Source organism: Apodemus sylvaticus, chromosome 9 (genome assembly GCF_947179515.1).
Source record: "Apodemus sylvaticus chromosome 9, mApoSyl1.1, whole genome shotgun sequence".
In the NCBI taxonomy this organism is placed as follows: Eukaryota; Metazoa; Chordata; class Mammalia; order Rodentia; family Muridae; genus Apodemus; species Apodemus sylvaticus.
The window spans coordinates 106,688,855-106,716,105 of record NC_067480.1 but is presented as its reverse complement, the minus strand read 5'-3'; the positions used below and the strand labels follow the sequence as shown (position 1 = coordinate 106,716,105).

At 47.9% G+C, this 27,251-nt stretch overlaps 1 protein-coding gene across 1 annotated transcript in view; it reads right to left on the bottom strand.

Annotated features, from left to right (window-relative positions):
- Nucleotides 1–27,251, bottom strand: part of Vwa3b (von Willebrand factor A domain containing 3B) — a 170,100-nt gene that overhangs the window by 103,442 nt on the left and 39,407 nt on the right. The window contains 2 exon segments of the mRNA XM_052193191.1: nt 2,237–2,427; nt 17,549–17,674. Coding sequence (XP_052049151.1) covers nt 2,237–2,427; nt 17,549–17,674 — 317 coding nt within the window.

Below are 27,251 nucleotides of genomic sequence, written 5' to 3'. Positions count from 1 at the left end.
ACACACATATACATGCAAGTGCACATGCACACACACATAAATACACATACCTCCATACATACAAACACACATGTGCATACACACATATATACACATGCAAACATACAAACACACACACACACACACACACACTGATTTTTCTGCTTCAGACTGTGATGGTGCTCAATCTCTCTACGCTTATCAGCAGTCCCTGCTCTACACATAGAGATGATTATTTCTCAGGGTGTAGCCAGCCATTGGTCCACCACCTTTACCCTCTCCTGGGTGTTTGCCATGGTTTGAATGTCATTTGTCCCAACCATGCTGATCCTCAGTCCCCAACATGGCCATACCAGGAGGCAGTGCCTTTAAAAGGTGATTAAGTATTTCTGTAGGAGTGCTGGGTGACTCGGAACTAGACTGGTTACCCTAAGAGTGGACTGCTACAATGCAGGTCAGCCTCCCTGCCTGGGAAATTCTTGTTGCCATCACAGATACTTGACAAACCCAAGTTAAGGAAGGGCTTATATTGGCCCATGGTGTAAGGTTGCGGTCCATCTTGGTGGGGAGGCCGTGGAGGCCGTGGAGGCAGGAGCATGAGGCATCTGGAGCCAGGGAGCAAGAGCAATGCTGATACTCAGCTACTTTCTCCTGTCTATCCAGCCTAGAGCCTCAGTCCATGATGGGCAGCGCCCGCCTTCCGGTGCCCGCCTTCCGGTGCCCGCCTTCCGGTGCCCGCCTTCCGGTGCCCGCCTTCCGGTGCCCGCCTTCCGGTGCCCGCCTTCCGGTGCCCGCCTTCCGGTGCCCGCCTTCCAGATGGCTTTGCTCACACATGTGGTAGCTTTTCCCACCTCACTTAACCCAATCTAGAGACTCCCTCATCGGTACGCCTAAAGGCTTTTCTGCTGGGTGATTCTGAATCCCGTCAACTAGAAAAACCAACACCCACCATTGCTGTCACACCCGTCCTCCCCTTTCCTTCCCACCCCTTCCCTCTCATCCACGTGCTCTTCCTACCAGTGCCACTTCCCTTCTTTTCTGTGAGCTGACAGGACACGATGTCTGCACTGGAAACTGAGCAGATGCTACACCAGCCTCTCTGGCCTCTAGAACTATGAGCTAAATAGGCATCTTTTCTTTATAAAATTTCCAACCTCAGATATTTTGCTTTAACAACATAGAATGGCCTAGCTAGCACATAAATGATGTAAAAACCCTGGTCCCCACCTCAGGCCTGATAATTCAAACACATGATGTGAGAATTTAGAAACCACTGACACTGAGAATAATTTAGACCTTGGGGGCCAGAGTCAGGTGCTGTGGGAAGCATCCTCGCGGATGCCGTTTGGTACAATGGAGTTACATCTCTCAGAGCTTGAAACATACTTGTCTGGTACCATGACTCTTTGGAGAATCCGATTTTATGTTTACTGGAAATCCCCTGTATGTTGGCAGGTGCCTGCTGGAGTACTGTGTCTTTAAGATACTGGAAAGTCAGGAGGACCACAGAGATGCCTGCCTCTTTACACAGACACCAGCAGTTTCTCCTTTCTTTTCAATACAGGCAGACAGAGAGTCTCTCCTCTGACATGATAGTGAACAACCCAGCCACTTACAAGGCTTGGGTTTCTATTGCTACAGCTGGTGGCTTGGATATAACATACTTCTGTTGTAGCTTGGAAATTTGAGTGGGTCTCCAAAAGGGTCTGTGGTGGGTTTCCAGTGTGGCAGTGCTGAGTGGCGTGGAAGCTCTAAGAAGCAGGGTCTAGTGGAAGATCATGGGGGGCTGCCGTGATCTTACAGGGTGGGCGCTCATTAGCACAGGTCACGGCACAGTGAAGTGCTCACCGCGTTTGGTCCCTTGTGTTCATGGCTGTTTCTCTTTCTGCTTCTATGTGGCACAGTTAGGAGCTGGGGGGCTGCATCAGAGGCCAAAAAGATGGCCCTCCCTGATATTACTTCTAAACGTATAAGCTAAATGTAAGCTTTTGTTCATGAAGGACCTACCACCAAGGCTTCTGTCATATCCACTCAGCCACTAAGACATGTAGAACCGTGTCCCGGCTCTCACCACTCCCGTGGGTACCATTTACAGAAGTCGAGAAGCCAAAGGACACCTTTGTCATGGAAGCCCTAGCTGATTCCCTCCCATGCCATCTTTCAGTGTGGCCTGCCCTTGGCTTCTGGTCCAAGGGAGGCCTCACCACCTGCGTCATACACCAAGGGACGGCCCACGGTTCTACCGCGTTTCACCTACCGCACTGGTCTGCAAAGATTCATTCTCTGGTTTGGCTTTTATATCAACGACTCCATCAGCGTGGCGGAAGGAGCAGTCGGCGAGGACATCGTAAAAGGTCAGTTTCTGAGCCTTCAAACCGTACTTCTGAAGCCACTTCCGGGAGTCCCAAGTGTCTTCTGCATTTTCCTTACTCTCAACAGGTCTTGGTTCTGGAATCATAGTTCATCAGTCACTCATAAGGCGAAAGCAGTTTCTCCAACACCCCCAACCTCATATTTACCAATCTGGGCCATTCCTGCTGCCAGGCAACAGAGACCGCATTTCCCTTCAGGAAATGAGCTACAGCGGGGCTCTTACTTTTCTCCTCATTTCCTCCTTTAGTGTGAACTGACCTCATGCCTGTATGGCCCTGGCTGAGAGACCAAAGCAGTGTGTCAGGAAGGCATTACATACAGGGGTCAGAAGCTCTGGTTCAAGTCCTGACTGTGCCATCTATTATCTTAGGCAAGTAGCTCAAATGTAATTCATCCATTTTACCACTCTGAGCTCAAGCAAATATCTTTACCAGCAGATGGAAGATGGTATCCTCTTAGGATACCTTCAAGGAGAGTCTGATTTTATATTTATTGGAAATTTATTCTATGTTGCCAGACCATTGAAATAATGCATTCCTCCTTCTCCGTGTGGGAGAACAGTGAACTTTTCTTATGACACACTATTAGCTAGTAGGACTCCTGATGCCTGAGTTTCTACGGACCCAGTTTATGACTTAGGCATAATTTATGTAAAACTAGTGATACAGTGCAGACATGTTTTGAGAATGTACCCAAAAGTGTGTGTGGTAGGGGTTTGGTCTCCAGTGTGTCAATAGGCCTCTCACAGGCAGTTCTCAGTGTCTGCGGCTTCTGAACTCTGCAGCAACGGCGTGAGAGTCAGGAGGTCTGAGATGGAGACTGTCGTAGTCAGGGTTTCTATCCTGCACAAACATCATGACCAAGAAGCAAGCTGGGAAGGAAAGGGTTTATTTAGCTTACACTCCCACATTTCTGTTCATCACCAAAGGAAGTCAGGACTGGAACTCAAGCAGGTCAGGAAGCAGGAGCTGATGCAGAGGCCATGGAGGGATGTTTCTTACTGGCTTGCTTCCCCTGGCTTGCTCAGCCTGCTCTGTTATAGAATCCAAGACCACCAGCCCAGGGATGGCACCACCCACAAGGGGCCCTCCCACCCTTAATCACTAACTGAGAAAATGCTCCACAGCTGGATCTCATGGAGGCATTTCCTTACCTGAAGCTCCTCTCTCTATGATAACTCCAGCTTGTGTCAAGTTGGCACACAAACCCAGCCAGTACAGATGTTGCATCAGTTTTGATCCAGTATCCAGGAAGGATTGGATCAGGCACCCACTGTGCGTACCTCAAGCAGACACTGCTCAAATTCCTGTGATAATGTAGTGTTTGCACAGAGCCTGCATACATGTTCCTGTACGTGTCAAATCACCTCTACATCACGTGTCACACCCGTATGCAGCACTTGCACATGGCTGCTGTCCTGCACTGTTTCAGGGACAAGGGCAAACAAACCTGTACACCTCTTGTACAGTTGCTTTTTTTTTTCTTAAATATGTTTGATTCATGGTTGGTTCAGCCCTCAGAGCCTGAGACTACAATCATTAAAGGTTGGACTTGTCCTGCTGTGTTTTCTGTTGCTGAGACAAAGCACTGAACTACTTGGAAGGGCATATGTCAGCGTCTCCTTTACAGTGCATTGTCTCAAGAAGCCACAACAGGAACTCAAGGCAGGAACTGAAGCAGAAGCCATGGAGGAATGTGGATTCCAAGGCTGACGCATCTTGCTTGCTTTCTTAGGTCTTTCTTGCTTGCTTTGCTCGGGGTGGGGTGGGGGGGGGAGATGGGATGGGGTGGGGCCGCCCACAGTGGGCTAGACCCTCCCACATCAATCCTTAATCAAGAAAATGCTTCACAGACTTGCTCACAGGCAGAGCTGATAGAAGCAATGCCTTATTTAAGGTTCTCCTTTCCCAGGTGACCACAGTTTGTATCCAGTTGACAAAAGCTAGCCACTACATGGTTACAGAGATGGACCATTGGTTAGTGGTTGGTTAGCATGTACCACCGTTCCTGCAGAGGACCCAAATCTGGTTCCCTGTACCTATACCAGGCAAGTCACATCTGCCTGTAATTCTAGCTCCAAGGAATCCAATGCCCTTTTCTGGCCTCTGAGGGCACCTACACTCACATGTACACAAATATACCACACACTGCGCGTGCACACATACACACACACACACACATACACACACACACAATCCATTTTTTAAAAAGTAAAGACCAGGCTTGCCATAGTTAAGGAGCCATATGATTAGAACAGCACCCGGGGAAACAGCACAGCTTGCAGCCAATTAGTCCTCAGTACTTTGTGAAGAAGCTGCCCGTGAGCTGTCAGATGGCCACATCCTCACATTTTAATACAACACCTGGAAAGAACTCACTCAGAAACCTACTGGAGTCAGAAGTGATCAAAGAAGCTGGCTTCTGCTTTCAGATTTTAAGCCAATATAGCACCCAAAGCCCCTCTTGAGTACCATCCTGAATACCAGCAGGTGGCTTCCACACAACCCACAGTGTTGTTCTGCCTTTCTCAAAGAATTCAAATCAGATGCTTCCCAGATCATCCAGCCCCTCTGGCTTCCCGAGAGAGCTCCTGCCACCACTATAAGCCACTAATGGAAAATGTAGCTGGGTTTTGTAGGGGAGAACAACCTCCTTGGAGAAACCATCCTATGATTTCTCCAGTCCTTAATTACTCAGTGTCTTGGACACCTATGTTCCTGCCTGTAAAGCTGGTTCCTTTCCTTCCTTTTCCCAGTTCCACTGGTGAGATGGGAAATAAATTTCTCATTCAATGATTTCCATGGCAACACACATCCTTTTACTCTGTTTTGGGGGGAGGCTACCTTCTTAAAAAAAAAAGATGAAGGCCCTGCATCAAGCATAAGTCCAAATTTATGGCAAAAAGAACCTCCTGGAAGTCCTCAAAACCGGCCCTAGCAAGGGTGTTTAAAGGGCCCAAGTCGAACCTTCACCCTTCAGGTTCACGTGAGATGGAGGGTAAAGCTGCTTCCGCTTCCGGGCAGGAGTTAGGCTCCCAATTAACGACTGAAAGGGGTTCCTGGAGGGCATGGTGGCAGCCAAGCATTCAAAGCCTAGAGCTCAGACTAGTCAGAGCTGGAGAGGTGAGCAGAGCGAAGCTAATGTTCATTCACTGCTAATTACACCAATTAGTGACTGAGCCTTGTTAGCCCGAGGAGGAGAAGGAGGGGGCAGCATCTGTTCATTAGCATCACTGATGGAGGGATCCTTTCTCAGTTCTCCCGCGGTTATTTTAATTAGTGTGTGTGAATCCCTCACTGCAGGGTGAGGCTGATCTTGTCCTTGCGACAGATTGCTAAAGGTGCTTTTGGAGTTCCAAGGAGGGAAGCACAGAATTGCCCTGCCTGGTCCTCTCAGTCCCATGGATCAATCTCAGCACATTTTCCAGGCATGAAGCCATACTGACTACTGCTTTTGAAGACCATCATGGTTTAACCAGGGTGGTGATTATTAAAATGATACTGGGTACAGCTTGCCTATCACCACTCCCTCTGACACGCATACCTCCCCTCAAAGTCAGATGTCAGGGCTACCATCAAGGATTTACCACCATCCCCCACACTGTGCCCTCTACCCTTGTCCACTGAAAGTAACTCAACTGCCCCCCATTCCTGCTGTGCTAGGCATGGCCTTTCCAGGGAACTGTCAGTCAACGGATGTGCTGTTTCCAACACAAGGCATCAATCTGATGACTCTTGCCGTGAATGCCACAAGCTTTGGCCCCACTGAACAATGATGGCTGATACTCTGAAAGAGGGCTTCTTGGACAAAAATCTGGGGGGACCTAAAAACTTGGGGATGATTGATGACCTTGTTTTAAACCTTTTTTAGAGCAAGGGGGCTCACCACAAATAGGATCTACCCCAATCCTGCTCTTAGGAAACCTGAATGTGTTTTTGTCTTTCTGTCCCGGGCATTGTGGAGGGCCTGTGGTCTGCAGATCAGAGTTTAATACACCCTGGAAGGGGGCGGGGGGAGGAACAGAAGGAAGAGGAGCCAGACAGGAATGAGGACAGCTGGGAATGGAGGAAGATGGACAGCGATTCTCAGACAGTCCAGTCCCTCCCACTGATGAGGTGGGTGACTCCCTCAGCAGACCTGTGGTTCCTTTGAAGGTAGGATGAAGCCTGCTCTGGGCAGAGGCCAGGGGACAGGTGGTGACAGTGTGACATGAGACAGAAGTCACCTTTGAGCAGCTGCACACATCTCTGTGCTTGTCTGATCTATTCTGCTGATATGCACTTCCTAAAGCATTGCTTGGACGTATGTGTCCGGTACCTCCAGCCAGGAGGAGGGAGATGGAAGGCGGAAGCTCACTATTACCCCCAAGCTGCTTCTCTTCAAAGCTGTGGTGTCCTGGGCACTACACAAGGGGGCCGAGGCCCAATGGGAGCACCGAGGAGAGGAGCCTAAGGTCAAGTGTGTGCCTGAGTCTGAGCCGGAAGTTTTAGTCTCTGTTCTGAATGGAATGTCAGGTAAAAGCCTGTTAGGATTTGTAGCCCTTAACTTCAAGGGAGGTTGAAGAGGGATGCCTGTCCCCTCTGACCCCCGGAATACTGTAAATTGATTTTTGTTTGTTTGCTTGTTTCTTCCTTCTTATTAATTCTGATAAATCAAAAGTATGGTTTTCATTGCAAAGAAGGGTTCTGCTGCTCACCCAGTGTGCTCATTCCAATTCCAGGGTCACTAATTCCTGCACGCCTCCGAGGGTGGCGAAGAAAGTGGGAGAAAGAAATGAGGCAGAAAAGAAACAGGTTTAAAACAGAAGCAAAGTGGTAAGATCGGAGGAACTCGCTGGAGGGACAAGCACCTTCCTTCTGCCCACACTCCCCCGCCCCCAGTTTCTCTTCTGTTCATCATCTGGTCGGTGTGAGAGTAAGCGACAACTTTTTTAAAAAAACGAGATTGGGAGATAGAGAGATGGCTCGGAAGTTAGAGGGACCTGGGTTCAATTCTCAGCATCCACATGGTAGCAAATGGCTTTCTGACATTCTCCTCTGGCCTTCAGAGGTACTGGGCATGAACATTGGCCAGACGAAAAATAAGCCATACACCTACAATTAAAAAAAATCTTTAGGCCGGGCGGTGGTGGCACATGCCTTTAAGGCCAGCACTTGGGAGGCAGAGGCAGGTGGATTTCTGAGTTCGAGGCCAGCCTGGTCTACAGAGTGAGTTCCAGGACAGCCAGGGCTACACAGAGAAACTCTGTTTCAAAAAAAACCAAAACCAAAAAAAATAAAAAATCTTTAAAAATTGTTAAAAAATAGCCAGAGGTAGGGGGAGGGGGGAGGGGCACCTTTAATTCCAGCACTAAGGAAGCAGAAGCAGGTGGATCTCTATGAGTTCAAGGCCAGGTCTACAGAGTGAGTTCCAGGACAGCTGAGGCTACACAGAGAAACCTAGCCTCAAAAACCTACCACCAGCAAGAACAACAAATAGCCAGCTTGTGGCAGGATCCAGGATTTGGATATAAAGTGGACACATGAGGTTAAGAAGACAGGGAAATTATGAGACCTGAAGTTCACATAAGTGTGCAATGAAGACTAGGTTAGCAGTCATCCCTTTAACTATCCTTCTGACTTCCTTCATCTGGAGCAGTGGTTCTCAACCTATGAGTCGTGACCCCTTCGGATGTCATGTATCAGATATTTACATTTACGATTCATAGCAGTAGCCAAAAATTCAGTTCTGAAGTATCAATGAAATAATTTTTTGGTTGGAGGTCACCACAACATGAGGAACTGTATTAGTGGGTTGCAGCACTAGGAAGGTTGAGAACTGCTGGTCTGGAATCTTAGTGAACATCAGTTTCTAAGTACGTCCATTCTTGGGTTTTCCCCTTTTCTCCATAGTGTCCACTGAGGTGAGAAGCAGCGTGCATTTCTGAGGTCCCGGTCTTGGTTACTGTTCTGCTGCTGTGAGGAGATAACCACGACCAAGGCAGCTTAGAGAAGAAAGCATCTGATGGGGCTGGCTTACCGCTTCAAAGAGTTAGTCCATGACCATCATGGTGGGGACTGTGGTGGTAGGCATGCAGGCATGGTGCTAGACAAGGAGCTGAAAGTTCACATCTGACCCACAAATTGCAGGCAGAGAGGGAGAGCAAGACTGGGCTTCCTAGCACAGGCTTTTGAAATCTCAAAAACCCACCCACAGTGACACACCTCCTCCAGCAAGGCCACGCCTCCTCCAGCAAGGCCACGCCTCCTCCAGCAAGGCCACGCCTCCTCCAGCAAGGCCACGCCTCCTCCAGCAAGGCCACGCCTCCTCCAGCAAGGCCACGCCTCCTAATCCTTCCCAAACAGAGCCAATAGCTGGGGATCAAACATTCAAGCATGTGAGCCTGTGAGGGCCACTCACATTCAAACCACCACAGTTCTATCTTATCTCTACTGCTCTTCCTAGGGCTAAGTGCAAAAATGCTGCCGAGCCTAAGGCCATATGCATTTGTGTGCAGGTTTGTTCCAAAGTATTATAATTTAGCTTTTACACTGCCCCCTCCCCCATGCTGAGAGGTTATTTTCCCCTTATTGAAATCTCCTGACACTCTTGTCAAAAATAAATCTTTGGTAAGTACATTGATTTCCTCTGGGGTCATCCCATGAATTTATGCATCTATATTTTCAGAGAGTTTTTCTGTGCAATCCTGGCTCAATGGAAACTCACTTTGGAGCCCAGTGATTTTGAAGTTGCTGTCTTCCTGCCTCAGTCTCCCAAGATGCTGCCACACCTGGCCTTTACGAATCCATTTTTCACAGTGTTACTCGGCCTTCATTATGCAAGAGCACACTCTTGGATTTAGTTTTTTGAGACAGGGTTTCTCTGTGAAGCCCTGGCTGTCCTGGAGCTCACTCTGTAAACCAGGCTGGCCTCAAACTCAGAAATCCGCCTGCCTCTGCCTCCCAGAGTGCTGGGATTACAGGCGTGCTCCACTACCGCCCGCGCACACTCTTAACAACTGAGCCATCTCTCCAGCTCTCTTTGCATTTTTAAATTCAGCTTTCTGGACTGCTCGCATTTTGCTTGCTTAGAAACCGTGGCACAGATAGCATCTTATCAAGAGGCACGTGGCAGCAATGAGAAAAGCCAACATTAATACATTTTTGACTGCATTTCTCCGCATCTCAGAGCCACTCAGGACTACAACAAAATCACTGTGGTCATTTAATACACAAAATGACCATCTTCCATCTCCATTGGTTTAATAAACACTCGCACAGCTTGTCCAGAGAGCTTGAAAGAACCCTTAGCCTCGTGACATCAAATCGAGATTTTGAACCAAGCCAATGTGCAGAGTCGGATCTGGGGCTCAGCGAGGAAACTCTGGGGTGCTCCTCGTTCATGATTAAGGATGACCACCCAGCATGTTGAGGCTCCCTGTTTCTAATGGGTCATAGATGGTTATAGAGAAGAAGATCCCAAACGAAGAGCCCTTGAAATGTTTGGGCGGTAGCATAATTAAAAAAAAAAGTTCTGCTTCCTCAGGTTTGGAAAGATTATTTAGTCTCCTATGACAAAGGAGACCATATTCTTGTTTCAGATTCCTGCTTGGATCCAACACAGGAGTGCCCGGGTGAATGTGTCCAGGACCTCTGAGCAGCCAACACCCCCAGTACCCTGTGTCAGTAGCCCTGTATGGAGGCATGATTGACCACAACACCCAGTTATACATGTGGCTCGTGGACACCGTTCACCTGAGCGGCGTGTGGCTAGGCTTACGCTCTCCTTCCTGCTGTTTCCTGTCAGCCAGACCCGCTCGCTCTCTGTCCTCTTCTTTTTGTTTTAAGAGGTTTAGGATTCCACTCATTTCATCTCCTTCCTTGGATGTGTGTGATCCTGGTGGTTGTTTGCAGTTAACATGCATGTCCTCAACTAGTCACAGTCTAGCTTCAGGTGACGTCTATCGCTTTGTCAACAGAATGTGCTAATGGGAAGCTCAGCTTCTGTATGTCTAATCATGTGCTTTGCCTGTGCGCGTGTATGTGTGTGTACATGCATGTATGTAGAACCCAGAAGCCAATATTGAGTATCTTCTATTACTATTTATTTATTTTTACTTACTTATTTATTTCAGACAGAATCTCTCAGTGAATCTAGAGCTCACCAGGTTCCAAACTGAATATCCATTGTTTTCCCTTCACTGATTGTTGTGGCTCAGACTTCCAGAGCAATGCTGGATAGAGGTGCCAAACATGGGTATGCTGTGTCTGTTCTGTGTCCTAAGAGAGGGGCACAGTATTTGCCTCTCTGTAAATTGCCCGTCGTTGGTATATTACAAATGATCATTAATATGTTCTCATTGTTAGTGTATTTAGGTTTTCTGTTCTTTCATGAGCCACTCTTGGGAGGCTGCCTGTCTAGGGATCTGCCCATTTCCTTCAGGTCCTCGGGATATGTGGTCGTTCAAGGTGACCTCAGCCACGCCCTACCTTTCTGAGATGTCAGTTGTGATATAATGTTCCCCTTCCACTCTCTGGCCTCGTTTATTGGGGTCTCCTGTCCTTTTCTTGCATGGTCTAAGTCAGCATTTGTCTGTCCGAAGACTCCACTCTGATTTGCAGATCCTTGGTGGGTTTTACTCTCTCTGCCTCCTCTCTGCTCCGTTCTTTATATTCATGTGGGGTGTGGCTGCTTCTCCCAACTCTAGCTCCTGGGTGGGGGTCAGGGAGCAGTGACAGGCTGTCTCAGAGTTTTGCACTTCTCTCATGGGGCACAGATTGCTATACACACTCACCTTGACACCACTTCTGCTGTATGCTTTGATAGGCTGTGTCTCCCTGTGCTTTTATTTCAGGGGAAAAATTAATTTACTTCTTGACTTTTATCCTATATCCACTGGTTATTCAAAAGTAAGTTGTTTACTTCCCATGTATGATGTCATGGTTTCCTGAAAGCCTCAGTGTCACCGTCCAGGGTGACTCTGACTAAACCCAACCAGAGATCAAGAACTTGTTTAAAACACTGGGAGGGACTGAAGAGATTGTGCAGTGCTTAAGAGCACTGCCTGCTTTTCTAGAAGACCCAGGTTCAGTTCCCAGCACCCACATGGTAGTTTGTAGACATCTGTGACTCCAGCCCCTGGGAGCCTAATGCTCTCCTCTGGCCTCCCTGTGCACCAGGCATGCATGGGGTACAAAGACATACTTGCAGACAAAACATCCATATTCCTATACATACACCCATACTCACATACATTTGTATATACATTAATATATATGCACATACATACAAACACTTAAAGAATGAGGTGTGTGTACGTGTATGTGTGTGCATGTGTGTGTGTGCGCGCGCGCGTGTGTGTGTGTGTGTGTATGTGTGTGTGCATGTGTGTGCGTGTGTGCATGTGTGTGCGTGTGTGCGCATGTGCATGTGTGTGCATGTGTGTGTGCATGTGTGCATGTGTGTGCGCGCATGTGCACATGTGCATTTGTGCGCGCGCGCACGCGCACGCGCGCACGTGTGTGTGTGTGTGTGTGTGTGTGTGTGATTTCCTTGGTAAATAGATCATATGTTTCTTGGAGTCTTGTGGATGACAACACCATGTCTCAGTGTCCAAAGGTTGGACACACCTGCTAGATGCATGCTGACACATAGAGTCATTTGTCACTTCCATAATTTCAGCCCTGGGTGGCACCCAGATAAAATAAGGATGAGTGCTTCAGCAGCAAAGGGCAGCCCAAGCCCAGATCTCTTGACTATGCTGACTGCGCGTTGCTCAGAAAGAACAAAGACAAGTGGGCCGGCTGCCCTCACAGGCCACCCCTGTGACCTAGAGGTCACCATGTCTCTTTCACAGTCACCAGCCTGAGGTCAGACATTGGAGTCTGGCTCTGGACATAATCACTGTGAGTGATTAGTCTCGGGCTATAGTTGCTTAGTCACAACTATGGCCACCATTGCCACCAACCCATGTTACAAGCTAAGCCAACAACCTGCCAGGACCAGCCTAACAACTAGACTATGGCCAAGGTGCACACGGCTACAGGATGCCAGCTGATGAGGTGAATCTCTGATTCATGGCCACTGCAACTACCACAGGCGATGCCAGCTGGGACAGAGGTCCAAGTGTCCCACGGGGACAGGTTTTCTAGCACTACAACTGTTGCAGAGGTCCTATACACTGGCAGACCCAGGATGGAGGCTGTTGGAATATGCCTAGGGTTAGGCTAGCCAAGCACTCAATTCTGGGACAGAATCTTATGATTCCAATTACCTACATCAAATGGGATTTGGGGGTCATGTTATGTGGTCTGTAGTTGGCGTTATATTGGTGAATGCAGTCTCCTAACCATCTTGACACAAGGTAAATTAAGCGACCTCTGAGTCTCACAGCTGTGAGTACACATTGTGTGGGTACACAATCTTGGGTATCTGAGGCCCATCCCACAGCTGGCAGAGATGTAACATAAAACTCAAGTATGTCCTCTGGAAGGAGTCAAGCACCTGGCCCAACACAGTTCCAGCTGGGCATTCGACGGGTAGTGGGCTGGCTGTAGGTATCACATAGCTTTGTCCAACGCTGTTTTGCTCTGGCAGGTCTGTACTGGGTTTCAAGTCTAAGGCCTGGGCTTAATTCTTTCTCCTTCCATCGATCACGGAGGCATCTCACTCTGGGCTGCTTAGAATAGAAGCTGTGATGAAGGCCAGTCGACCTAGTTTTCTTGCGATCGCTGTGATAAAAACATTGATCCAAGCAATCTGGGGGAGGGGAGCATTCAGCTGGCTCATATGTTACATCATAGTCCATTTTCAATGGAAGACAGGGGAAGAGCTCAGAGCTGGGACCTGGAGACAAGACCCGAAGCAGAGGCCATAGAGGACCACTGCTAACTGGCTTACTGTCTCGCTGCTCAGCAACTCTCCCTATGCTGCCCAGGTCCACCTGCGTAGAAAGAACCGCCCACAGTGGGCTGGCCCCTCCTGTATCAAGTAACAGTTAAGAAAATGGCTCCAGAGACAGCATGTAAGTCAGTGTGGTAAAGGCAAGTCTTTAAAGTTCCCCTCCCCATGTGACTCAAGGTTGTATCAAGTTTATGAAAAGGCTAACCAATGGCTAACCGGAAGAGGGGTCCATCACAGAACATCCTCTTCAGCTTCCATGACATTCTGCCTCTCCCTGTCCATTTTGGCTGACTGATTCTCTGCCTCTGTCTCTTCTCTGTCTCTGTCTCTCTCCCTCTTCTCTCTCATTAAAGATTACTCTTTTTTGCTTCTTTTTTCTGCATGGTAATCTCTGACTGAATGTCAAGTGCTGTGAATTGGATCTTGGTGTGTGCTAGACAGTTCTGTGCTGTGTAAATCTCTCAGAGCCCTGTTGGGATGTGGAGTTGTGTCACCTGGCAACCTTCTCTTTCACGTCTCACTCTGATGGCTTCTGAGGAGTACCCAGAGCAATGCTCCCTCCACTCGGGACTCGTGGTTCCCTACCACTCAGGCTAAGACTCAGTCATAACACCTCCGTGAGTTACAAAGTTCTCTAACTGTTCCTGGGGCTGTGTGAGCATTGTATATTTTTTTCTTCTAGCCCCCCACCTGTCAGACAACTTTCTTACATGTGTGAACTGCTCAGTAGTCAGATGACTCCTTGAGGAGCAGTCTCTGCATGTCGCTTTGGGCGCATGCTTCTTCCCATTCGGGCATGCTATTGCTGTGAGCTGCAGCTGCCCTGTTCTTTCTAGGCTCTCAGATGTGTCTCTCCAAACTTAGCAAGCTTTGACAAGCTCCTCCTGGCTTCTCCCTCCATGCCCCATGGCCCTGCAATCAACTAGGGAGAGCCACAGCTTGCCTCCCTTTTGCTGTGTGTCTTGTGGACCACCGCCCCTGTTGCCTGGCGTCCAATGCATTTACACTGTTTTGTATATATTGGGGGGGGGGATCGTTATTATCTCCTTCAGGAATTTTTATGTTCTGCTCTTAGGATTAAAACAAGTTAATTCCTGATGTGGCTTTACTGTCCCAGGCATCAGCCTTATGAGTCACTTCAGTCAGATACTGCCACCTGCCCTACCCTATGGTTACATGAGCAGACCAATCCCTGATGGAGGTGGGGGGATAGGGGACAGTGAGGGGGGACAGGGGAGGTGAGTGTGGAAGTAAATAAATCAGTGACAGGGACCCGAGGACAGCTAGCTCCAGGGACCCTTTTTCTACTTCATCTACAGTCCACTCAAATGACAGTCGGAGCCTCCTGCTTCACTGCCCCTCCACCCCCACCTCCACCTCCTTCAGCCTTTAGACCTTGAGCAGTCAGGCTGAGGGAATGGCTGCCTTCCCAGAAAGCAGACGCAGGATCTTCACCTAGACCGACGGCAGCCTGGATGGGAAAAGGGTAGTCAGATATTCTCTTCGTAGATGCTGGGGTCAAATTAAGGTAAAGGCAAAGGCTTAGGCGACTACCCAATGATCAAACTTCCCCTTTTGAAATATAAATAGTATGTCCTGAGTATTTTTTTTAAATATCTGGTTGGAGTTATTTTCTTTGGGGGATATATATATGTTAGGTTGAAATAAAGGGTATTATAGAGCATTGTAGACTTTCAGACTCACAGATCATTTTCTTTTTAAAAAATGTTGTGGGGCATGTGCTTTTGTGTATATTTATGATGCCTCTGTGACACGAGCAGTATGAGGGGACACTGTAGCCTTCAGGGACATCAAAGCCTACTCCTCAGGAGACTCTCAAAATAGCCTAGCACCATCACACATGGAGCAAATCAGAATATCTGGCAGGGGGTCGGCAGACAGCAGCAGTTTCAAAGATGGTTAGCTTCCCAATCAAGGTTTAGTCACTTGTCAGCAATGTCACCTTGGGCGAGTTACTTAACCCAAAGCAGCATTGCAAAACCTCTCAGAAACCTGTGGGAACAGCCAGAGGGGGATTCCTATGAAGAGCCCTGACACAGAAGGCTAGCTATTGTTATTACTTTCTCCTAGAAGAAACCAGATCCTCCACTAACTTAAGTATTAGGAGGATCCATGAGCCAGTTCTCTTAACTTGGATGGAGAAAGTGGGGACTTGCTGGGAGCTTCGTGCATTCTTTTCCTTCATGTCTGCAGTAATCCCACAGAATGATGATATTCTCTTCATTTTAGAAAAGAACAAACTAAGACTGAAGAAGAGACCTGGGCTAGCCTCATATGGACTTTCTTGCTACAAAACTCCAGCCCTCCATTATGACAATGCTTTGGTTAGAAGAGAGAGAAAAAATATTCCTTGTCGCCTCCTTACTCTTCTTCACTGGCAGATACCCTGAGCTTGCTTCTCTGTGGTGGGAACGAGCTGCTAGACACCAGGCCAGCCTCTCATTGTGTCAGACCAGGACAGATTTGGTGGTAACTGAAACAGCAGTGCTCAGATGAATACAGCATCTCTGCTAAATTAACATGGCTGGGAAGACTCGCCCTGCTGGCTGTGTGACCACTGGCTGTTTACACAATCCTTCTGTACCTTGGCTTCATTACCTTCCAAATATAGACAACAGTGATTCAGTCTAGAGGTATGTGTTTGTTTGTTTCTTTGTTTGTTTGTTTCTTAAGATGAAATAAGCTAAGCCCAAGCTTGGCCCCTTAGGGAAGCACATGACACACAGTGGGTGCTCACTAGATCTCTGCCTTCACTGTCATTAATGTATGGCAGTTTCTTTCAAATCAAAACATTCTATGCTGGGGGGAGATCCTTAGGACACAAGGAATCAATCCTCAAGGTGTGTGGGAAGGGAGCACTTTAAGACTAGGAAAGTAAGCAATCCACAAGTCTCAGGAAGGTCCTGAAACTTATCAGGTACACAAGGCCTCTCCATTCCCAAGGTTAGAAATGCACTTAAGCATTTATAACCCTCAGCCCAGCCAAGCTGCCTACAGGGGGTTCTCAGATCTGTAGAGCTGCCTGCAAGTTGAGTAGAGAGCTCTGGGTTCCAGCTTCATGAATTGTCACCCATTGCTGGTGTGAGCCTCCAGCAAGGTGGCTGTCTTTGAGCTATCCCTACTCCTATAAACTCTTGGAACAGCTGCCATTGCTACTTAGAGCATGAAAGGTCTCTAGAGGCAGAAATGCAAGTACATTTGAGTAACTTCCTTTGAATACTGGTAATACAAACCCTCACAGACCCTCTCTCTTCTAAACAGGTCTTCTAAGTTTCTTGCCTAGCCTGTGTCTGCATTCAACAGTGAAGCTGCCGGGTCTCAGAAGAGCAGTGGCCTTAAGTTAGAACTGCTGTGAAGGCAGCCTTCCTTGCAATTAGGTAAGGGTGGGTGGGTGGCAATCCGCCACAGCCAGTCTGTAAGCAAGGCTAAGTCTAGCTGGCCCATCCCTGAGTTCTCCCATCCTACTATCTCTGTAAAATTAATACATGCCTCACTGGGATAGTAGCACATGCCTTTTATCCCAGCACTTGGGAGGCAGAGGCTGATGGATTTCTGTGAGCTCAAATCTAGCCTGGGCTATACAGTGAGTCCCAGGACATCCAGGGCTGTGTAGAGAGACACTCTCTTGAAAACAAAACAAACAAACAAAAAACCCATACTCCTTGGAAGGTTTCCTTCCTGGCTAGCTTGAGTTAGGCCTCTGCGCATCTTCTTTTTAAATATCCCCAGTCTTTGGGCTCCAGTGTTCAGCTTTGCATGATTAGGACAAATGTTAATAAAATGCTGCAGCTCCCTCTCAATTGATAAATGATCAAAATCAATATTTCAATGGAATTCCTCATGCCCACCACTGCAGGAAATACCTGGTCCAGCCTTCAGCAGGAATCCTGTTGTGCCCATCCAGACAGAAGCCTCCTTACTCACTGAATCTCCTTCTACTAATTTCCCGTTCACAGATGTCCCTCTACCCCACACTATAGATGTCTGTGCTGTGAGCCCAGGTCTATACCAAGCCTTGTTTCCTCCTCTTGCTATACGCAGGTAGAATCTGCCTTTATGATTTTAACTACTGTCCAACTCTGGTTCTTCTTTGGGGATGATTACATACAAGTGTGTATATATATCTGCCCCCCCCCCCCAACTCATGCACAGCTCCAGAGACTCTCCCCAGCACCTCAGAGTTGAGTTTAAGGAGTTCTTCTGTTAGAAAGACTCCAACTCCTCCACTTCCATCCCCAACCACCAATGTTGCTGCCTCTTTTGCACTACAAATTTATACATAAACAGCACCTACTGCCGTCTGCTGGGGACACATCCGACGGAGGAGCCTTGTCCACCAGGCTCCGGACCTGAGCCAGTGTGCTGCAGGCTTCTTCCATTTCTCTCCAGATGAGAAACACATCCTCTCTGACGCCAGCCCCTGGAAAGGGAAGCGCGGTGTGAGGAAGCAGCTGAGATGAGCCCCAAAACTCTGCAGTGTCCGGGCAGGCCTGGCACATCTCTGCCATCTGAGAGCATCTCTGAATATCCGGTTATATTCCCCACCCACCCCACCCCTGCTAATCTCTTTCTGAGGAACAGGACTAAGATTCTTCAAGGGAGCCAGGTATGGTACCCACTGTACCCATGATGCAATAGTGACACAGGTGTTATAGGTGTAACTAATCTCTTTCTATTTGGATTTAAGGAAGACACACATGCTTGGTAAACACATGTAAGAAGAATTCCTGTCTGAGGAGCTCTCAGACCCAGGGGTGAAGCTACTGCCATTGTACTAGTAAATAAACCTCATATCAAACTCCCTCTAAATAAATTCACATCTCTATACCCATAGATTAATTAGTGCAGCCCTTGGACCTTGTCTGAGAAGTTTCTTTGTTAACTGGAACAAGGAAACTCCCAACTGGCCGAAGTCCAGAGAATCAGCATTTATGGAGTGATCAGCCACAAATGGAACATGTGTCAACCCCACCTCTAAGGCTCAGGGACCACTGAAGAGGAGGGGACGGGAAGATGGGAAGAGGCAGAAGTTAAAAAGGACATGACAAAACACTGTCTTCTGGACACAGCAAGACCTCTATACTCATGAACTCACAGCAGCCGTGGCTGTCTCCACAAGACCTGCACAAGAGCAGGCTGGTTTACCTTCCAGCACGGAGTGGGGAGCGGGGCCCTGAGCCCCCATCCCTAATTGAGAGGTATTAGCATCTGAATGTCATTCAGTTTTATTTAAGTTTTTTAGCTACCATGGTAGGTCAGCCACACTCTAACAGATGTCACCACAGGCATGAATGTAAAGGCAGCATAAATTAGACTCTAGTTTATATAAAGGGGGAAAGGGGGCATAAATTCCTTTCTTCTTGAGGAGATCCTTTCCTTATCCTCCCTGTGTTTCTTCTCCTGGGAACCTAGAAGTCTGGCCTCTCCTTCCCTCTCCCTCTCCATCCCCCTCCCTGTCCCTCCCTCTTTCTCCCTCTCTCCCTCTCCTCCCTCTCCCTCTTCTCCCTTTCCTTCTCCCTCCCCTTCCCCCTCTCCTTTCCCCCTCCCTCTTCCTCTCCCCCTCCTCCTCTCCCTCTCCCTCTCTCCCTCTCCCTCTTCTCCCTCTCCCTCTCCCCCCCTCCTCTCCCTCCTCCTCTCCCTCTCCCTCCTCCTCTCCCTCTCCCTCCTCCTCTCCCTCACATCAATCAAAAACCATTTGGGGACAGAGAACTTCAGAGTGTAGGCATGCAGATTCCAGATTTGGGGGCCAAATCAAGACAAAGCATCAGAACCAATTCCCAATACACATGGGTGCCAAGAATTGAACTCAGGTCCTCTGAAAGAATGGTCAGTACTCTTAAACACTGAGCCATCTTGCCAACCCAGCATAACAGATCTTAAGTGTATCAGAGTAAACATTCTGGCTATAGCAACTGCTATAATTTTGTGAGATGATGCCCTCTAAGTGGTTCTTCACATACCTGTATTCTTATATCTGTGTAAACCTACAATCATCTCAAAAAGGGTTTTTAGTCAAGATCCATACTTCATCTTGTTGCTGTACCACCCCAGCACTTCCCTGTCTGGAGAGTCACACTAGATTGAAGGTATCTTCTAGAGTGACAAGTTGCTCATTCTCATTAGAGTTCACCAGGCAGGACAAATATCCACTATAGAGTCACTGCCTACCTGTGGTCAGAGCCTCATCTCAGGGCACTGTCTGGCTCCAGTGGAGACCAGAGTTCCTTGTGGCCCTAGGTGAAGTGAAAGTTCTGTCCTAAGGAAAAAGAAGCAGACTTGCAGCCGGTGGTCCCTGCCACATCTACTGTGCCCGAGGCTCATAGCTGCATGCATTCTGTCATGTGAAGGTAGCATTCCCTATTCGGCCCCCATTCTAACCTGCTGATGGCTCACCAAATCTGCAGTCAAGGCATGGTTTTCTGGGTACACTTTCTATGCACAGCCTGACTGTCCTACTCTCCCTTGGGATAGGCACGATGGGGTCTTGTTATTCCATTTCAGTCAGAAACCTCAGTAACATTTCCTTCAAGGACTAAAGAGGAGGGGTCACTAGGGAGATGCATCAGTGGCCAAAGGGCTTGCTGTGAAAGCATGAAGATCAGGCTGGCCTCAAACTCGTGATCCTCCTGCCTTTGCCTCCTTCAGCAAATACTACCGGCGTGTGCCACCACAACCAGATGTCCCTCAATGGAGGAATGGATACAGAAAATGTGGTATATATACACAATGAAGTACTATTCAGCCATTAAAAACAATGAATTCATGAAATTCTTAGACAAATGGATGGAACTGGAGAACATCATCCTGAGTGAGGTAACCCAGTCACAAAAGAACACTCATGGAATGCACTCACTGATAAGTGGATATAGCTTAGAAGCTTGGAATACCCAAGACACAATTCACATATCAAATGATGCCCAAGAAGGAGGAAGAACAAAGTATGGATACTCTAGTAATTTTTAGAAGGAGGAACACAATATCCACAGAAGGAGATACAGGGACAAAGTGTAGAGCAGAGACTGAGGGAAAGACCATCCAGAGACTACCCCATCTAGTGATCCATCCCATATACAATTACAAAACCCAGACACTATTATCAATGCCCACAAATACTTGCTGACAGAGCTGGATATAGCTGTCACATGGGAGGCTCTGCTAGTGCATGACAAATACAGAGGGGGAAACTCTCAGCCAGCCATTGAACTAAGCACAGGGTCCCCAGTGGATGAGATAGAGAAAGGACCAAAGGAGCTGAAGGGGTTTGCAGCGCCATAGGAGGAACAACAATATGAGTCACCAAGGATTTCCAGAGCTCCCAGGGACAAAACCATCAACCAGAGTACACTTGGAGTAACCCATGGCCCCAGACATATTGGCAGCAGAGGACAATCTTGTGGGACACCAAGTGGGAGAGAGGCCCTTGGTCCTAGAAAGACTTGATACCATAGTGTAGAGGAATACCAGGACAGGGAAGCGGGTATGGGTTGACTGGGGAAGGGGAGATGGCTTACGGGATTTTCAGGGGAGGGAGGAACCAGGAAAGAGGACAACATTTGAAATGTAAATAGAGAATATACCTAATTTAAAAAGGAGAGAAAGAAGGAAAGAAAGAGAGAAAGAAAGAAAGAGAGAGAGAGAGAGAGAGAAAGAAAGAAAGAAAGAAAGAAAGAAAGAAAGAAAGAAAGAAAGAAAGAAAGAAAGAAAGAAAGAAAGATGAAGACTGGAGTTTGATCCCAACAGTGAGTATAAATCTGGATGTGATATTGAACCTCTGTAGCCCAAGTGCTGCTAAAGTAAGATAAAGGACAGAGGCAGGAGGATCCCCAGAAGCTAGGAGACCAGATAGGCTGGGATGCACAGTAGCAAACAACGAAGACGCTGTCAAAAACATTTGGAGGGCAAGGACTGACACATGAGGTTGTTCTCTGACTTGCACATGCATGTGCTTGCTTACATAGGTAAACACATACACACATGCACACATCAAAAAAAATTCTTTAAAAGGAAGGACAGTTGCTGGAGACCTTATAAATGGTGGTGGCAGACGGCCTTACCCTTTCCTATCCTGGCCTCCACCTCTTAGCCATGGCCTGGTAGGTACAAGAGATTATGCTCAGCCCACAAAAGAACCCCCAAACCACCTTCTGTTCTGAAGAATGTATAGCAACTGGTGATGTTGTCAGGAAAGGTAATAGAGGGGCTGAACTGTCTGGTAATAAACACTGTTGCCGGGTGCCTGCTACGGGCCTATTTGATCAGGAACTCTTCTTAGAGGCTGGGCTTAGCTATACATCTGAGAGCTAACACTGAGGGAGAGAGAAGCCCACTGGAAAGGCAAGGGGACAAAGGGCACAGGATACTTCTGGGGGTTCTGTGGAAATCCTCCAGTCTAGATCAGAGGAGATCAATCCCAACAAAGCCCTTGTCTTGACCTGCGAGAATTATTCTGGCTGGCAGAAACAGTGTATCAAGTTCACTGTTAACCCCCAGAGAGCTCGAGGAGCCTTCGACCCAGAGAGCCCACATTGCATTGTGCTGATCTCTGACCTCAGACTAGCACTTTGGAACTCATGTTAAAATGCTAACGTCACTCACCATCGGGTGAAGCCGCTTGTTTTGTATGACTTTGTGTTTGGGACTTTCTAAGTATTTTTCCGTTTTATCTCCCCACAGCCCTGCAGGCAGATTCTATTCACTATGTACAGCTGAATAACAGAGGCAGAGGGCAGCTAAGAGCAAGCCCATGAACTCATGAACGGCACAGCATAAACTCTACCAACTCAGTTGGTTTGTTGGCTTTCCATAGAAATGGGCCCATGAGCCCGTCCCCCAAGTGTCCACTTGTAAACATGTAGCTTTAAGCTCTTCCCACCTTTACTCCAGGAAGTGACCGTGGTACCAGCCCCCATTTGTCTCCCCTTGAATCCTCAGACAAAAGACACAGACACGCAACTGTTCAATTTAACTTGCTCTCTCAGCACAGTTGCTGGGTGCTTACTATGCCTGCCTGGAAAAGCGAGCCCTTATCACTTCCTCATCTCAGTCTCTCCCACCTGCCCTAAACTTCAGTTGCTAAACTCCCCTGACCACCAGCCTATGGGAGCCACTGTGTGGCCACTCTGCCTGCCTCCTGGGACATGGAAGTCCCACCTGTACCTTTTGCCCAGCAATTGGCCCATGACTTTCTTTACTGACAGATCAAGAACCAGTTGGGGAATAGGACCTTAGCATCAGAGCTGCTCCTCCATCCACTGACCACTCCTGTCTACATCACAGTTGACTGAAACCTGAGATTCAATAACCAGGGATGCAGACTGGCCAATATTCAGTCTGTGGATGCCCTGTGTGACTTGCCCACGAAGGGCAAAGGGTTGGCACTAAGCCATCAAGATGGACTTGTGAAATGCACCTGAGAAGGGATGAGAAGAAGCAAAGGGACACTGGGTCCTGGCTTTTCCACAGGTAACTAGATCGAGTGAGAAGGCACTAATGGTTCTCATGCTGATGACACCAGTGACAAGCTCTGACAGAGGTGAACAGTCAGCATGGCTTTGAAGCCATTCCTAGCTCAAGGAGAGAAACACCTCTAGGATGTATCCAGTTGTCACAATCAAGTTGACTTCAGCAAAGATGTAGCAACCTACCATGTGCTGATTGCGCTAAGTGGGTGCAACAAGAACATGGCGATAAGCCAGGTGTGATGGATGGTGCACGCCTTTAATCCCAGCACTTGGGAGACAGAGGCAGGTGGATGGATCTCTGGGAGTTCAAGGCCAGCCTGATGTACGGAGTGAGTTCCAGGACATCCAGGGCTACACAGAGAAATCCTGTCTCAGAGAGAGAGAGAAACACACACACACACACACACACACAGAGAGAGAGAGAGAGAGAGAGAGAGAGAGAGAGAGACAGAGAGAGAGAGAGAGAGAGAGAGAGAGAGAGAGAGAGAGAGAGAATAGTGATAAACAGGTTTAGCCTCCCTGAGTCCAGAACTCAAGGTTCCTCATTATTGTCCCTTTAATACTGTGCCCTTATGACTCAACTCACAACATCATTCTGCCAGCCCTCTGGAGCCTCTGTGCCCCCTGTCAGGGCACCCAGGCCTCCTTTGCCCACACTTGATTAGCCTACCCTTCCTTCCAAGGCACACCCCTCAGTCCACCATCAAGTTTTGACCAGCTACCCAGAAAACAGCTTCCAGCATAGTCCCCACTTCCATGCCCATGACATACACTAGCCACACCCACTGCTGTGATGGTTTCATTGATCATCATTAATGTCAATAATTGTCATGAACAGCCCTCAATAGGACCTAGAATCACCTAGTAGGCAAACCTCTGGGGGTGTGTCCAAGGGAGCTCTGGATTAGTTGGAAAGACCCCCCCCCCCAAAATGTGGGCACCATCACTCCATGGGTTGGGGTCCCAGATTACATAAAAAGAAATGGAGATGAACAGCAGCAACCCTCTCTCTCTGCTTCCTGACCATGGATGCAATGTGACCTCCTGCCTCAGACTCAGGCCACCATGCCTCACCTCCCCACGATGGACTGTATCCTCCAACTGTGGACCTCAGTAGACCCCTTCTCCTTTAAGTTTCATTTGTCAACGCTTTGGTCACAGCAGCGAGAAAAGGAACTAATACATTTCTCTCTGTCTGCTGCTAGGACAGATTCACTGCTCTGCTGAGGCAGGGGAATGAAAACTGGTGGAGGAAGAAATCCTAGAAATGAGCAAACAAAGGGTGGCAGTGGCGGCAAGCCAGGCTGACCGCGGTTTACTTAAGCCTCATTCAGGCCAGGGCATGCTGGGAAAAGCCCAGGCAGAGAGCATGCTGGGAAAAGCCCAGGCTGTGCCAAATTCAGAGAGTTGGGGCTATGTTAATGAGTCATGAAAGATCACTGCAGATATTAACCCCCCATCCCTCCTCTCTCTTTTTGACTTTTTTGGAGCCAGGTCCCAGGGAAGGCACGCACATTGTATCTCCCTTTAATAATAAACTATCTCCTTCCCTGTAACTACCCATGTGTCTTTAAGCACTGTATTGTAAACAGATACAAGAACCTTGAAACCACAGTTTCTGTCCTCAAGTCTCAGGTCCCCACCTGTTACACCATCGACTGTTGGAGCATATTCCTGGCTGTCACTTCAGCCTCAGATCCAAAGGAACACGAAGGAGCATGAGCCAATGCCAATGCCATTATTGTAACACACTGTCTCTAGTCTGGGCTAATTTAAGGCAATCCCTCCCAAACAAGAAGCTTATATTTAGGAGACAGCTGCTCAGTCCTCATCTCTCCAGCCTGGCCTCCAGCCCCGCACCTGTGATCACTGCGCAGTCGCAGCTGCTGCTCTGGCTGCATAAACTGCCTCCGGCAGAGGGTTTGTGGATGTCTAGCGTATAAAAACAATGTATCTGCTTGCCTTGTATTCCCTATCACTCAGCACAGGACCAAACAATGTATCTGCTTGCCTTGTATCCACTACCACTCAGCACAGGACCAAATAATGTATCTGCTTGCCTTGTATTCCCCTATCACTCAGCACAGGACCAAACAATGTATCTGCTTGCCTTATATCCCCTATCACTCAGCACAGGACCAAGGCTGTTGCTAAGTCTAATCCTTCCTTTCTTTTATTTGGCCAGCTACAAGGACACCATCTGCTAATTTCTATCTCTTGGATTTGCCTACTTCTGAATGTACTGGCTACCATTTCTGCAAGAAACTCTCCCAAGTGTAAAGCAGGGACTATTTAAGCAAATGGTTATGCTCTGGGGAATCCAGATGTTACCTGTGGCAGTCCCTAAACAAATCACTTTGTGTCTTATTCCAGATATTACACTGTGGTGAGGCAGGCTTGTCCTGAGTATGGGAAATGCTGTGTGTCAGGTCAGGAGGGGAAAACAAACAAAGAGAGTGGGCATGTCACAGTCTAAGGGACACTCGATGCACCCCTGGGAGATGCTGGTAGACTAAAGGAGTCCTGGTAACCGTCAAACCCCAGCCCAGTCCCGAGGTGGCCTCTTCCCATCCCCTGGGACTCCTAAGTGAAGGCTGGCCTAGCTGAGAGCAAGTTTACTGTTGCTTAAACCTTAAACTCCTATTTGGCCATAAAGGTGTAAAGAAAGACCTCAGTATAACCATGAAAAGGCTGTAGTATATACCAGGAAAGGGTAGCAAATAGTTTTCTTTTCAGAAAGTAATACACTTTAAAAATTATAAACTGTGATAAAATTATAAACTACATTAAAGCTTCCAAGAGACCAAGGGGGAATAATGGGAGGGAGGTTTAAGTGGGGCAGATGAGTGGATTTGGGGTAAGGGCAGAGGAGAGGATTGGGGGGAAGGATAATTAACATCAAGGATGTTAGGAAAAGTCATATTGGAGACTTAGTGCATTATAAGACACACACACACACATTTCATATAGAAGTATTTAATTGGAATTACTCTACAATTTTTTTCTCCTCCCAAAAACTATAGATTACCACATAAAAAGCTCGGTGTTAGGTATGGGAAACCCCCTTCTAGTTGTTGGCCAGAGACCCCCGACATAATACAGGGGCTTGCTGTTGCTTTTGGTTGCCCATTAGGGCTTTGATGGCTGAAGTTGGCACACACGCTGATTCTGGGACGTGGAGAGATCAAGCTCGTACTGCCCAGGAAGCTTCCTGCTTACCGGCTAACTCTCAGGACACTGGAGGCTGCAGGGTGGCAGCATCACCAACAGTCTTACCTAGCTGTGGGCCACGTGAACCACAATAACAACTGCTGTGGCCTGCAAGAGTGATAGCATGGACCATGGATGTCACAAGGGTAACCAATCACTTTCTAAGTGGATTGACACCTACTCCACGGGATGAACCAAAGTCCTAGAACTGTAACTGTAGCTGAGAACCCATGGTTAAGGAGGTCATCATCTGTGCTATTATTAAATGGCCAGAGCATGGAACCCTTCTCAGGTCGTCTGTCTCTGCGTATAGATTAGTGCAGTTGTCAGACCTCACTGAAGTCTCCCTCTAGTTGTTGGCCAGAGACCCATGACACAATACAGGGGCTTGCTGTTGCTCTTGGTTGCCCATTAGAACTTGATGGCAAAGCCCTATTTGCTGGAGATAGCACACAGGCCGATCACCAGATGTGGAGAGATCAAGCTGGTATCCCAGCGCAAGGGGGAGGGGCTTATAAGAGCTAGGTGACGGCCTCTAAGGTAGGGAGATTCCATATAGGGTAGAAAGTAGTAAAAATCAGTAGTTTCATTTTAGTGAAAGCACTCTTAAGTGGTGTGACGTATGTTAAAAGGTAGCACTGCTGAGCAGTTATTAAATACCTGCTGGCTGGACCTGGATTCATGGCCCTAATGACTGAGACACTACGGGCAGCTACATTCAGTCCCACGCTATAGAAATTACCCATTAACTAATTTAAAACAAATGCAGAGTCATCCTACCATTTGGGAGAGAATCTATAAACCATTTGTGTGTGTTTCATAATGGGCCATTCTCTTCTCTCAGAAGAAATTCTACATACCCAGGATGGGCAATGTGGGTTCTAGGTGAAGGTATGTGACTGTCTGCTGGTTCCTATTCCTCTTGTAAGCAGAAAACTGTAAAATGCAAAGGGGGTGGGGGTTGTCTAAATGTTTTGCATTCACTTAGTATGATGGTTTGAATATGCTTGGCCCAGGAAGTGGCACTATTAGGAGGCACTATTGTTAGAGTAGATATGTCACTGTGGGTGTGAGTTTTAAGACACCTTAGCTGCTTGGAAGCCAGTATCTTCCCCCCAGCTCCCTTTAGAACAAGAGGTGGAATTCTCAGCTCCTCTAGCCCCATGTCTGCCTGGATGCTGCCATGCTCCCACCTTGATGATAATGGACTCAACCTCTGAACCTATAAACCAGCCCTAATTAAATGTTGTCCTTGCCGGGCAGTGGTGGCACATGCCTTTAATCCCAGCACTTGGAAGGCAGAGGCAGACAGAGGCAGGCAGAGGC